The following is a 13,841-nucleotide window of genomic DNA, read 5'->3' on the forward strand; positions in this document are numbered from 1 at the left end:
GATTGCAAGCATCCCGGTGTAAGTCATTCGGGATTCGAGAGGAGCATCGCATTCGGTGGGACTTGCTCGATAGCTTGTCTATGAGGCTCCTCGAGCAGGAGACGTTAGGCCAGGTGCAGCCTCTCGACGATTGTCCCCCTTACGCATGGGCGATCCGGACCGCCGTGTACACCGATTACTTGTGGCGAAGCGCGGACAAATTTGCGGCGGGATTTGAGGTCGTCCGCGCACGCGCCAACGCCCAGGCGTACACGTGGGAGGAAACGAAGATGATGGCCATGTTCCTCCGTTGTCTCCAGTACGTGTTCGGCGGACACCTCCTCAGTCGTGAGTCCGCACTCTGGTGGAGCCGACGAGATCGACGAGCGCGTGAGGGAGAGCGTCCGAAGCACTGGTACGGATTGGGCTTCTGTAACACCCTCCCTCGCTATAAGTACTGCTGGCTTGAGCCGCGAATCGACTGGGAGCGACTCCAATTCCGGGATCATATTGCCGATGACATCCTGTTCGGGAACCGCATTCTTCGAGACCAATATCTTCGTCGTGGGAGGCACGTGGAAGCCTTCTTCGATCTCACTCGCAAGCTCGACGTCGCACTACAATGGCTGACGACGTATGCCGATGTCGAGCGCGTGTTCGATCGCTTGGTCACTTGGATCGTGCATCTTTGCCTCTGGCAGTTCCGGAGAGATATCATCGAGACTATCCAGACGGAAATCCGCGAGGAGTGTCGATCGGACGCGGCAGAGGGAATGCAGCCCTTTTGCTATGAGTACCTCGCCGAGATCACTGGGGACCGTGTCCACCTGGTCTGCGGAAACAAAACCGACTTCAAGATCGTCGTCCTGCTCGGGACGTTTCTCTTCTCTGAGAACGACGGGCGTGTTCGAAAGCACTGGGATCGAAAACCGTTCCGTACGCTTTATCGGCGGGCATGTATCGGCGTTCGTTCGCAGGGAGAACGGGTCTATCGGACATTCCAGTGGCAGTTTTGGCGCGCCCTTTATCGCTACCACTGGATCCTCCCATATCCCTGCCCGGCGGGCTTTATGCAAACGACCAAACAAGGCCAAAGGATGTGGTATTCAGTCCGTACCCCTGGCAATCCTATCGACGCAGAGCCGAAGGAGTGGGTTTGGGCTAGAAAGCAATGGCAGGAGGGGCGACCGGCGCGATTGCCACGATATCTCGGGTGGGAAAAGGATCGATGGCTGCAGTGGTTGGAAGGTAGGTAGGGTTACCTATGTATCTAGCCAAACCGAGCCAGCGCTTCTAACCACTCGGTCACCTCACCGTGCCGTTCCGTGGTTGGACTACGTTAGCTATGCTATTATAATAGCTATTCTGGACAAGAAGCGTAGAAGTAGGGAGCTGGAAGGATATAGCAAAAGGGGTTTTGGAAATACTATGCCTAGTAGCTACGAAGGAATAGCAAAACATTCGAAGGGGTACCCAGAGTCCGACAATACCTAAGAACGAAAGAAAAACCTTCAAAACTGTTAGCAAAAGCTTAAGGAGTTACACCAAAAGGTCCTAATAAGCTGCATCCATCGAGGGACTTTACTTATTAAGAGATAGCTAGTGCGGGAATCGAACCCACGACCTTCGACGCTCAGAGGCAATATACGGTTTCATACAAGGCAAACGAAACCGCTTTCGCTAAGAGGCCGATGTGCTACCACTGCACTAACTAGCCGTTGCAATCCCCGAAAATAGACGATATATAAAGGCTAAGGCCTGCTTTCCCTAAGCAAAAGACATGGACACCGTAGGTTCCAGCAAAAGGGTGTTGCTATATTGCGAGAAGAACGACGAAGGAAGCGCAAAAATTGCGACAGGGAAAGAATACACGCTTATGCAGCACGTATCTTTTCCCTGTCAGAAGCCAATGCTGGACTCGAACTAGCAACCTCCCGCAGTCGAACACACCTAACGCCTTTACTAGCGGTGGCGTGGGGTGCGAGTACATACCGTGGATGTGCTACCATTGCACCAACCAGCCTTTGATATAATATTTGATACGATCGCTAGAACCGGACAATATATAAAGTCCAAGGCCTGCCCGTCCTAAGCAAAAGAGAAGTACTGCCCTTCCGGCAAAAGCATATTATTGCAAGAAGAAGAATAAAGCTAACGCAAAAATGAGGGCACGGAAAGCGTAACACGCTTATGCAGCACGTCACCTTCCCTATAGGCCTGTATAATAGGAGAGGGAACAAGACAGAGTACTAAAGCGAAACTAGTACCTGGATATGGCCTATGGTTATAACAAGACTAGACATTGCTTTCTCTCTTGGAAGGCTAAGCTCATATGTCTCAGACCCAGCCAAGAGGCATATGCAAGCTCTGAAGAAACTGGCAAGGTACCTAAGGTTATCCCAAGACTTAGGATCGATGTTTAGGAGAAATAGGGGAAGTCTGATAGGATACTCAGACTCCGACTATACAATAGACAAGGCAGACAGAGTCTCAATCCTTAGAAGCATCTTCTTCCTCTGTAGAGCCCCAGTTTCCTAGATGAGCAGGAAGCAAAATTCTGTTGCAACATCGACAATGGAGGCTGAGTATATAGCTATAAATGTATGTGCAAAGCAATCTCAGTTCCTGGCAGCACTCTTAAGGGAGATGGACTGTGTAGGACTAGTAGGAGAATGCCTATTCTAGCCAACTGTCAAAGCCCATCCTGACACAGTGAAAGAGCTAAGGCCAGTGCAAATCATAGGAGACAATTAGGCAGCTTTGACCCTTGTTAAGGATGCACACACCTATAAGAGATCCAAACACATTAATATTGCATACAACCATATCAGACATCTTTGGTAGCAAAGGAAGGTTGCAGTAGAATATGTTCCAATAAAAGAGATGGTTGCTGATAGCCTAACCAAACCAAAGAATAGGCCACAGTTTCAGGAGTTTGTGAGACAACCCACTCCTATTCTTAGCCTGGGACTTGGCTGAGGAATGCCCTGTGATGCTTAGCACTTGGCTCCTCCTCTTGTCCATGTTCTCTCTATCTCTTCTGAAGCACTTGTCTTGTTACTATGCTGTGAGCTTTTGGCTCTGGGCCTAGTCCTTTATCTGAGACAGATCTCCTTCTCTTTTGGCCATGGGTCTGGTCTTAGTTCCCCTCCTAATCCCTGTGTCCTTGTGGGTCCTGCTGTGCAACATTTGATCCTTTTGCTTTGGAATGCAGTCTCCCACTAGTGCCAGGACTGGCTTGTCCATTGGTCTCTAGCTTGACTCAGGTGGTTTAGTGGTTCCACTTTTCTCCTGCTGGGGTTGTAGTTCCCCAGAGTTTTCTTCTTCTGGATCCTCCATTCTCTGGTACTCCTCCTTATCCATCGGTGGAGGTAGCAACTGCACAAAGAGTGTTTGGCTAGGACCTATCCACTATCCCCAACTAAACTCGACTCGAGTTCATTTATACCCGAACCCGAATAGGTTAGGGTCCAAACCCGCAAAGAGTCGAGTTCATTTAGTCGAGTTCATTTGGTTCCCAACGAGCAATCGAGCCGTGTTTGAGATATGTTGGAGAGCGCACCGCGTTGACCAAACCGAAGAGGGTTCCGGTGCGAAAAGTCGCGGTTTGCATGTCGTTGCCGCCGACCCAAACCGGTGGGCGGCGGCGTGGACGGCGTGTCAGACGTGTTGGGCGCCGCGAGCCGTATGCCACATGTGGGAGCCCATCCACGACGGAGGGCCGACGAGATATCGGAGGAAGCAGGACGGAAGGTGCCAATATCGAGGTCGGTTGATGGAAGCCGTGGCCGTGATCATGTGCTACCCAGTATGCCGTGAGATCGGACGCGTGTTCGAGCATTTGTTTTATACCCTAAGCCACCTAAAATTCAGCCAGGGTCTCCTGTCCGAGCATTTGATTTCGACCCCAAATATCGAACGGTGAGATGGCGCTCGAACACGCTGATCTCGAGACATGTGGGAGAGTCGCGCAGTCGCTACCCAGTATCCCGTGGTCTCGGATGCCCATTCGATCATTTGCGGCTCTGCTTCTCCCATACAAAAATTCCCCAGGGTCTCCCATCCGATCATTTGATTTCGACCCCAAATCTACCCAGTATGCCGGGGTCTCGGATGCCCATTCGATCATTTGCGGCTCTGCTGCTCCCATACAAAAATTCCCCAGGGTCTCCCATCCGATCATTTGATTTCGACCCCAAATCTCGGATGGTGAGATGGCGCTCGCACACGCTGATTTGGGGACATGTGGGAGCGTCGCGCAATCGCTGAGGACCATTGGAAGAAAACACGCAGCCGCTGTCGCCGTTCGCGAGATATCGTCGCCGGAAGAAAGCCATGGGACCGAGTGAAGTTCCGCCAAGGCCAGCGAATCGCGACCGCAGCAGGCGCAGCAGGCGTACGCAGCACACATCGCATATGCAACAGCACGTCGAAGCGGTCGTAACCATCGCGCGAACAGACCCCATAGATCCCCGACACGTCGGCGGCGGCATAGAGTGTGCGAGAAGTTGTCGAGAGGGCGCACATGCACGTCAAGAGTCGCGTCGTCGAGTTTCAGGGCCACGCGCCCGGGCGCCGAGGAGTGTAAGACACCGCACAGTCCAAAATTCCACCCGGCCACCATAGAGATAATCGATTCACGTAAAGTTGCAGGGAGGCAGGTCGGAGGATATAGATGCCCGTCCGCAAGTTTGGAGTGCAGTCCGCAGGGCGTTCGGGAGATATCGTCGTCGCCAGTCGCGGCATTTCCGCACGTCGAGCATCGCGTGTCCCGAAACATCCCACCCGCCAGAGGACGTGTACGTTCGCGCAAAGATCCGGGGAGGGAGGGCGGATAATATAGACGTCCATCCGCAAGTTTGGAGCCCATTAGCAGCGCCGGTAGAGAGATGTCGACGTCGCCAGGTCCGCCATTCCCGAGACCACCGACCGACCACGGATTACAAAAATTCATACCGTCCGCCAGAGGACGCCAAAATTCGAGCGGCGTTGCACAAAATTGCATTAGATAGCAAAGTCGCCCGTCCGGAAGTTTGACGCCCATCCGCAGCGCCGTTTCCAAGATGTCGACGTCGCGCGTTCCGCCCCCAGCCGTACGCAAAAGACCACGAATTGCAAAAATTATGCAACCCGCCACAGGATGCCACAATTCGAGCAATGTTATTCAAAATTATATTCGATAGTAAGGTCGCCCGTCCCCAAGTTTGGAGTTGATTCGCATTGCCATTTGTGAGATATCGTCGTCGCCAGTAGCGCCCGTTGTCGTATGCAATACCCCACGAATTGCAAAAATTATACCACCCGCAAGGGGACGGGAAAATTCGAGCAGCGTCGCACAAAATTACATTCGATAGCAAGGTCGCCCGTCCGCGAATTTAGGGTCCATTGCATAGGTAGTTCGGGACATGTCGATGTCGCCAGTCGTACCGTTTTCGCATACACACCGCGTGTTTACCATCCGCCAGGGGGTGTTCCATATAAAGTCGCGCAAAAGTTCCGGCAGGTAGATAAAAAGATATAGAAACCCGTCCGCAGATTTAGAGCGCATTCGCAGTACATTTCGAGAGGTATCGATGTCGTTAGTTGCGCCCATTGCCGTACGCACGAGACCACAGATTGCAAAAATTACGCCAGCCGGCAGAGGGCACCAAAATTCGCGCGACGTTGCACAAAATTACATGAGATAGGAATATCGCCCGTCCCCAAGTTCGAAGTCCATTCGCATTGCCGTTCGAGAGATATTATCGTTGCCAGTGGCGCCAGTTTAGCACGTAGAAGGCCGCGGGTTGCGAAAACAATACCACACGCATACGGATAGTAAAGATCGCGCGACGTTGCACGATATTCCATTTAAGATTAACGTCGCCCGTCCCCAATTTTCGGGTCCATTCGCAGCCCCGTTCGAGAGGCATCGACGTCGTCCGTGGCGCCCATAGCACAACGCAAGAGTCCGCGGATTACAAAAATTATGCCATCCGCCGCAGGGCGCCACAATTCCAGCGACGTTGCACAAAATTACGTTCGATAGTCAGGTCACCCGTCCGCGAGTTTAAAGGCCATTCGTCGTGTCAGTCGAGAGAAATCGTCGTCGCCAGTCCCATTAGGGTTAGGGTAGCCCCGACGAAGCATTCGACCACGAGTATATTGGCGTCCCGGAGGGCAAGGTAGAGTTGTATCGGACGCATCCACCAGTTCCAGAGCGTCCGCGTCCAGCGAGAAGCGTTCCGGACAAGGAGCGAGCGTAGTACGTGTCGGACACGCGAGGCCAATACGGCGGGGGGGAGAAAGGAAATTTGTGATGCGCATTTACAACGTCAAAAATCGACCGTGTTTCCACGACGCATCCGATTGTCCCCCAATATTGCATAGGTTTTGCGGATCGACCATGGCCCGCCCGTCCACGAGTTAGGAGTCCATTCGGAGGGCCGTTCGAGCGGTATCGACGTCGTCAGTAGTGCCCGTAGTAATACGCAAGAGACCACGGATTGCAAAAGTTTTAGCACCAGGCAGAGGCCACCGAAATTCGAGCGACGTCGCACAAAATTACATTGGACAGTACAGTCGCCCGTCCCCAGGTTTTGTGTCCATTCGCGTTGCCGTTGGAGATGTATCGACGTCGCCAGTTCCGCCCGCAGCCGTACGCACGAGACCACGAATTGCAAAAAATATTCCGCCCGTCAGAGGACGCCAAAATTCGAGCAACGTTGCACAAAATTACATTGAATAGTAAAGTCGCCCGTCCGCGAGTTTGGTGTTCATCGGACAAGTCGTTCGAGAGATATCGTCGTCGCCAGTGGCGCCAGTTTAGCACGTAGAAGGCCGCGGGTTGCGAAAATAATACCACACGCATACGGATATTAAAGATCGCACGACGTTGCACAATATTCCATTGAAGATTAACGTCGCCCGTCCCCAATTTTCGGGTCCATTCGCGGCCCCGTTCGAGAAGCACCGACGTCGTCCGTAGCGCCCACAGCACAACGCAAGAGTCCGCGGATTACAAAAATTATGCCATCCGCCGCAGGGCGCCACAATTCCAGCGACGTTGCACAAAATTACGTTCGATAGTCAGGTCACCCGTCCGCGAGTTTAAAGGCCATTCGTCGTGTCAGTCGAGAGAAATCGTCGTCGCCAGTCCCATTAGGGTTAGGGTAGCCCCGACGAAGCATTCGACCACGAGTATATTGGCGTCCCGGAGGGCAAGGTAGAGTTGTATCGGACGCATCCACCAGTTCCAGAGCGTCCGCGTCCAGCGAGAAGCGTTCCGGACAAGGAGCGAGCGTAGTACGTGTCGGACACGCGAGGCCAATACGGCGGGGGGGAGAAAGGAAATTTGTGATGCGCATTTACAACGTCAAAAATCGACCGTGTTTCCACGACGCATCCGATTGTCCCCCAATATTGCATAGGTTTTGCGGATCGACCATGGCCCGCCCGTCCACGAGTTAGGAGTCCATTCGGAGGGCCGTTCGAGCGGTATCGACGTCGTCAGTAGTGCCCGTAGTAATACGCAAGAGACCACGGATTGCAAAAGTTTTAGCACCAGGCAGAGGCCACCGAAATTCGAGCGACGTCGCACAAAATTACATTGGACAGTACAGTCGCCCGTCCCCAGGTTTTGTGTCCATTCGCGTTGCCGTTGGAGATGTATCGACGTCGCCAGTTCCGCCCGCAGCCGTACGCACGAGACCACGAATTGCAAAAATTATTCCGCCCGTCAGAGGACGCCAAAATTCGAGCAACGTTGCACAAAATTACATTGAATAGTAAAGTCGCCCGTCCGCGAGTTTGGTGTTCATCGGACAAGTCGTTCGAGAGATATCGTCGTCGCCAGTAGCGCCATTTCGGCACGTCGAGTACCGCGTATTGCGAAAATTACGCCACACGTAAGAGGATCCCACAATCCGAGCAGCGTTGTCCCACATTCCATTCGATGGCCAGGTTAGCCGTCACCAAGTTTGGGGTCCATTCGTATTGTCGTTCGGGAGGTATCGTCGTTGCCAGTAGCGCCATTGTTATCCGTAGGAGACCACGAATGGCAAAAAATTCATGCCGTCCGCCAGAAGGCACGCAAAATCGCGCAACGTTGCACAAAATAACACGAGACAGTGAAGTCGCCCGTCCGTGAGTTTGAAGCCGATTCGACGTGCCATGCGAGAGGAATCGTCGTCGCCAGTCCCATTAGGGTTAGGGTACCCCGACGAAACATTCGATCACGAGCATATCGGTGTCCCGGAGGGCAAGGTAGTACCGTATCGCATATAGTTGCACATTCCAGAGCATTGGCGACCACGTCGAAGCGTTTTCCATAAGTAGCGAGCGTGTTGCGTGTTCGTCGTAGCAGTTAATGCCGAGGACGGATCGCAAGAGTATTTATATAACGTATGGATTTGCCCCAAAATCGGCCATGTTTCCACCATTGGCCCGATTGCCCCCAAATTTCGCACACATTTTACAGACCGACCATCGATGCCGCGCGCCCAGTTTCGCGAATTGAAGAGCCCCGCGTCGAGCAGAGGAAATTGTTCCATCGTCCACATATACGATTAAAGTTGAGCCGCATACGAATCGGGAGACCGGGTCAGGGGAGAGTTTGACATCACGTCGCGGCGGGGGCGAACGTGTTGATTCCCATCCATGAATGGGAAGAAGCGCGATCGGATGGAGACATTCATCGAGGTGTTTGCCCATTTGCCCGAGTACGGCGTCGTAGTATGCAAGCCATGCGGGTTCGCGATCATTCCCCACGAGTTTGCAGGCCATTTACGGCGCGCGCATCGCCAATGGGATCGCGAGATGCAACAGCGCGTCCACGAGGTGTTCGCCGGTTTGTCCGACGTTGCCCAGGCACCAGAAGAAGTCACATATCCCGAAGCAGGCGCGCGCCCCATCGAATGGTTGCCCGTATACACCGATGGATTCCGGTGTCGAGGCGTCGATGCCGCGGGACAGCCATGTCCGTATATGTGTCGCGGAGCAAAGACCGCCCACATCGCAGCACATTGCCGCCAGGCGCATGCATGGTCGTCGAACCAGGCGCGAGGTCGGTCGCGGAACGGGCGAGGTGGCCCCCCCACGAACCGCATATGGGAGGAGGGCCAGCATTGCCAGCGATTTTTCAAGTTTCGAGGATGGCAGCGGTATTTCGTCGTGTCCCATGCCGTCGAGGCCCCCGCCAGCGATGCGATGCGCGCGTTGTTGGGCCAGATCCAAGAGCGGCGGGAAGAGTTGCGAAAGGAGAGCACCATCCCCGCCGAGAATGCGCGGAGCGTCGCCGACCCGTGGTTAGATTTTACCGGGTGGTCGGCCCATTTGGCAGGATTCACGTCCGAGGAGTTGTTGGCGACCATCCGGCCCGCCGAGGGCGAAGAGGGAGACGAGGATGAGCCCGTCCCCCCGGCCGAGGAGGACGGCGAGATGGTCGGGTTGGCGGAGGCATGCCACGCCACGCGACGGTTGATCCGACAGGCATTCCGCGTGTGTCGTCCGGCCGTAGTCGGACGCGCCGCGTTGGAGCACATCAATCGCCGCGAGTGCGGCGCGGACGACAACGAGCGGCCGTTTTACGCCGAGCAGCAGGTGAAGACGATTCGCAAGTATAGCGGGCATTGGGTCCAGATATTGCGGTACATTTGGCGCACGCACGCCCGCGACCGGCGTCCCCCGTACGTGTTGTTGGAGGGCCAGCACCAGGCGTTGGCCCGCGTCCAGAGCGGCGCCGTGGCCGTCATCGAGTCCGAGGGCGACGCGCAGAAGGCCCGGGCGAAGCGGCAGTTGGTGCGCCGCAGTTTGCAGTTTTGGTTGTCCATGTTCGACCACCCGTTGAAGGACAGCGAGTTCCAGAGCGGCATCATCAGCGGGTTGGCCGTGTTGGGGTTGAACAGCGAGAAGGGGGGGTGGGTGCCCGCCATCAATTACACCCCCATTTTGTCCGGAATCATCGCGCCGTTGCGGGCGATGGTCGTGTACCACGCCCACGGGCAGCGCGTCAGCGCCATTCGCGCGCGCACCGCGGGCGGGAGCAGCGTCGTGGCCGCGCAGATGGCCGCGCCGGCCGTGTTGGAGGGCGTGCAGCCGTACGCGCAGCGATGCATGACGTTGACGCAATACGGAGGCCGCCCCACGCCGTTGGACCGGATATTCCACCAGAAGACGTACGGGATGAAGATCCGGTACACCACCAAGGCGCCCGGGCAGGTGTTGTGGGAGGGAGCGCGCATCACGGTCGGCAAGGCGCGATTCACCATCGACATGGTCCGCGCCGTCGTGCACGGGTTGAACGAGAGCGTGCGGCGGCGTTTGGTGCACCAGTTGATGTGGTTCCCGGCGGACGGAGTCGTCCGCGCGCGCGATTGGAGGCCCGTCCAGATGCCGGACGTCGATGTGGCATCATTGTACGACGACGCGAGCGAGATGAGCCCCCGGTGGTGTTTTATCGACGACCACCGCAACACGTGGTCGGTCCCCGGGGAGCGGTGGATGTGGGAGCGATTGGCGGACGAGCACCCCGGGCAGTTGATCGAGAGCAGCGGCGGCGGGCGCGTCGTGTGGAAGCAGAGCGGCGTCGAGGCGTATTTCCGGCAGGTGCGGCAGTTCAAGGAGGAGTTGATGGCGTTGGTCCATTTTTCGGGCGGCGCGCCCGCGCGCGCGACCGAGTTGATCAGCATCCGGCACCGCAATGGGGAGCAGAGTCGCGGCCAGCGCGGAGTGTTCATCCAGGACGGGATGGTCGCGTTCGTCACCAATTATCACAAGGGATACAGCGCCAGCAAGCGGGTCAAGATCGTGCACCGGTACGTGCCCACGGAGGTGGGAGAGGTCGTCGTGTATTTTTTGTGGTTGATCGAGCCATTCGTCCAGCAGTTGCGCGAAGCGGTGCGGGACCAGTTCGAGCGTGGTGCGCATGTGTGGGAGCCCAAGCCCGAGGAGCAGTGGGCGGACGGCGAAGTCGACGACGAGGGCGACGATAGAGTCGAGGAGGTGGTCCGCGGGGGCCCGGCCGAACAGAGCGACGACGAGGACGACGAGGACGACGAGGACGACGAGGACGACGAGGACGACGAGTGGTTGGCGGATGTGCCCCCGTCCCAGGACGAGCGGGCGCCGTTGAACACCGACGGGTTTTGGGACACCGACCGCGTCCGGAGGGTCATGTATCGCGAGACCGAGAGCCGCATCGGCGTGCGGATCGGCGTCGCGGTGTGGAGGAACGCATATCCCGCCATCCAGCGCGAGTTGTGTCGCAATAGTAGCGTCCGGGACACGTTGGACCGGATTTACGACGGCAGTCCGCAGCGGTCGGCCATTGGCGCCGTGATCGAGCAGATGCGGAACGTGCAGGCGACCCAGTCCGGGCACAGCCCCGAGATGGAGGAGATGATATATGGGTTGTTGATGACCGAGTCGCCGTTCATCACCATGTCCGAGCGGGAGCAGTTCCGGCAGGTGAGCGTCAATTGGCACCGCATTTTACAGTTCCCGTCCGCGGAAGCGCAGCATCAGGGGGTCGCAGATGTCGGCGCGCGGATCCAGCAGGAGCAGGAGCAGGTCGACGCCGCACGCACGCGGCGGATCCGGAGCGTCGACGTCGCGGGCGAGTTGGCGAGGATGTACGGGCCCGACGCGGCGTTCCGTGGAGTGCAGCGGCCAGCGTTGGACGCCATCGTCGCGGGGACGCCGTACGTCGTCGCCGTCATGCGCACCGGCGGCGGGAAGAGCATGTTGTTCATGTTGCCCGCCGCCGGTTCCCCGCAAGGGTTGACCGTCGTCGTGGTGCCCGTCGTGTCGTTGCGCCAGGATTTGCAGGAGCGGTGCAGCGCCGCCGGAATCCGATGCAGCGAGTGGAACGGCGAGCGGCCCCCGTATGATAGTCAGATCGTGTTCGTGACGCCCGAGTCGGCCGTGTCGGTCGCGTTCGGCCAGTTTTTGGCGATGAAGCGTGCGAACGGGCAATTGGAACGCATCGTCATCGACGAGTGCCACACCATTTTGGAGAGCACGGCGGATTGGAGGCCGAAGGTGTTGGAGTTGCGAGAGATGACCGGGTACGGGGTGCAGGTGTTGTTTTTGACCGCCACATTGCCGCCCAGCGAGGAAAGCATGTTTTTGCACGCGATCGGGGTCGAGGAGCAGGATGTGCGGATGATTCGCGACGTCACGGGTCGACCCAACATTGCGTATTCCGTCGTCCAGTATGCCCGCGAGGAGGAGGATGGGGCGGTGCGGGAGTTGGTCGAGCGGAAGAAGGAGCAGTACCCCGAGGGCCAGATCGTCGTGTATTGCAGGCGCGTCGAACAGGCGAAGCGTTTGGCCGGCGTGTTGGGGTGCAGCGTGTATCACCGCGGAGTAGGCGACGCCGCGGCGAAGAAGACGATTTTGCGACGATTGACCGGGGAGACGGAGCGCGTGTTCACCGCCACCAACGCATTGGGGTTGGGCGTCGACGCCCCCCGCATCCGCGTCGTGATTCACGTCGGCGTTCGCGAGCAGATCAAGCAGTACGCCCAGGAGAGCGGGCGTGCCGGGCGAGACGGGCGCCCCAGCGAGGCCATCATGTTGCAGGGCACGTCCGTCGACGAGCGGACCGGGCAGGAGAAGGAGGAGCAGGGGTGGCGCACCGACGCGGCCATGAAGGCGTTCATCCGCGGGGAGCAGTGTCGCCGGGTCCCGTTGGACCGACACATGGATGGTCGAGTGGATCGCAGTGCGTGCCAGGTCGACGAGGAACGATGCGACGTGTGTCGCGGGTTGCCGCGGGGTCGAAAGCGGCGCAGGATCGCCGTCCCCCGGCCCGAAGGGGAACGCGAGCATGTCGGAGACGTCGCCGTCGAGCAGCGCGAGACCGATCGTGAGCAAGAGGAGGAGCAGGGGCGGATCCGCAGGCGACGAGAAGTCGAGCGCGAAGCGCAGGCCCGCGCGTTCGCGTTCGTCGAGCAGCGCCAACGACATCGTCGGCAGATGGAGCACGTCAGCGTCGAGTCCATCGCGTCGACGTTGCAGCAGTGGACGGGGCGGTGCAGCATATGTTTTGTGCGTGGGGAAGCCGATGGGGGGCATTCGTGGCAGCAGTGCCCATGGGACATGCGAGATGCCGTCCAGCGGGCGTACGACATCGTCAGCACGATTCGTTTCGATGCACACACCGGTTGTTTTGGATGTCACGTCCCCCAAGCCGTGTGCCACCAATGGCAGGACATCAGCCATGGCGGACCACGGCGGTTTCGACGCGTCCGCCAGCGGAGTTGTCAATTTCCGGGTTTAGTTCGACCCGCCGTCGCGGCGATGTTGGTTGTAGGAGGCGAACGGATCGTGTCGTGGATGGAAGAAGAGGCGCAGAAGGTGGGCATCGTCGCGGACGGGGAGTCCGATAATTGGAAAGTATGTGAGCGGTGGATGGCCCGGAAGATAGTGTCCCCGGGCATCGAAATGTCGGGGTTGTTTCGATTGTTTTGGGAGTTTGGACAAGTGCACGGCACCGAGGGCGTCGGGGTAGGATAGGATTCGCATGTGCATTAGTAAGGAGTGATGTTCCGTTCCACCCGTGCGAAAGGGCATTGTGAGCAGACCGTGAGGATCGTTCGTCGGCAGTGGAGAGGCATTGTCCCGCCGTTAATCCACCGTGGTAGCATCCCACGATGTCGAGTCGCCAACAGAGAAGAGGTCCATTGTGTTCGCATGTCCGTCCGATTTCGAGGGTGACCAGATCAGAATGGCCAAGTGAGGTGCGGTGGATGATTACGTCAGCGCGAAAGTGGTGGGCGTAGAGCATAGCGATGCGGCGGATTCCAAAATTCGTCGTCGTCGCCACAGTGCCCCAAAATTCGGGCAAAAATTCGGAGAGCACGAGGGCGGTCCATTTTCGA

The 13,841-nt window shown here is 57.2% G+C and overlaps 1 protein-coding gene across 1 annotated transcript; it reads left to right on the forward strand.

The window, feature by feature from the left end:
• Positions 1–8,640: 8,640 nt before the first annotated feature.
• CKM354_000895900 (uncharacterized protein) lies at positions 8,641–13,476 on the forward strand (the record flags this gene model as incomplete). Its single annotated transcript, XM_044804360.1, has 1 exon — positions 8,641–13,476. One exon carries the CDS (start codon positions 8,641–8,643, stop codon positions 13,474–13,476), a length of 4,836 nt encoding a protein of 1,611 aa, XP_044660295.1.
• Between the last annotated feature and the right edge of the window lie 365 nt (positions 13,477–13,841).

The sequence above is a fragment of the Cercospora kikuchii genome, assembly GCF_019650295.1.
Source record: "Cercospora kikuchii DNA, contig_00005, whole genome shotgun sequence".
NCBI lineage: Eukaryota > Fungi > Ascomycota > Dothideomycetes > Mycosphaerellales > Mycosphaerellaceae > Cercospora > Cercospora kikuchii.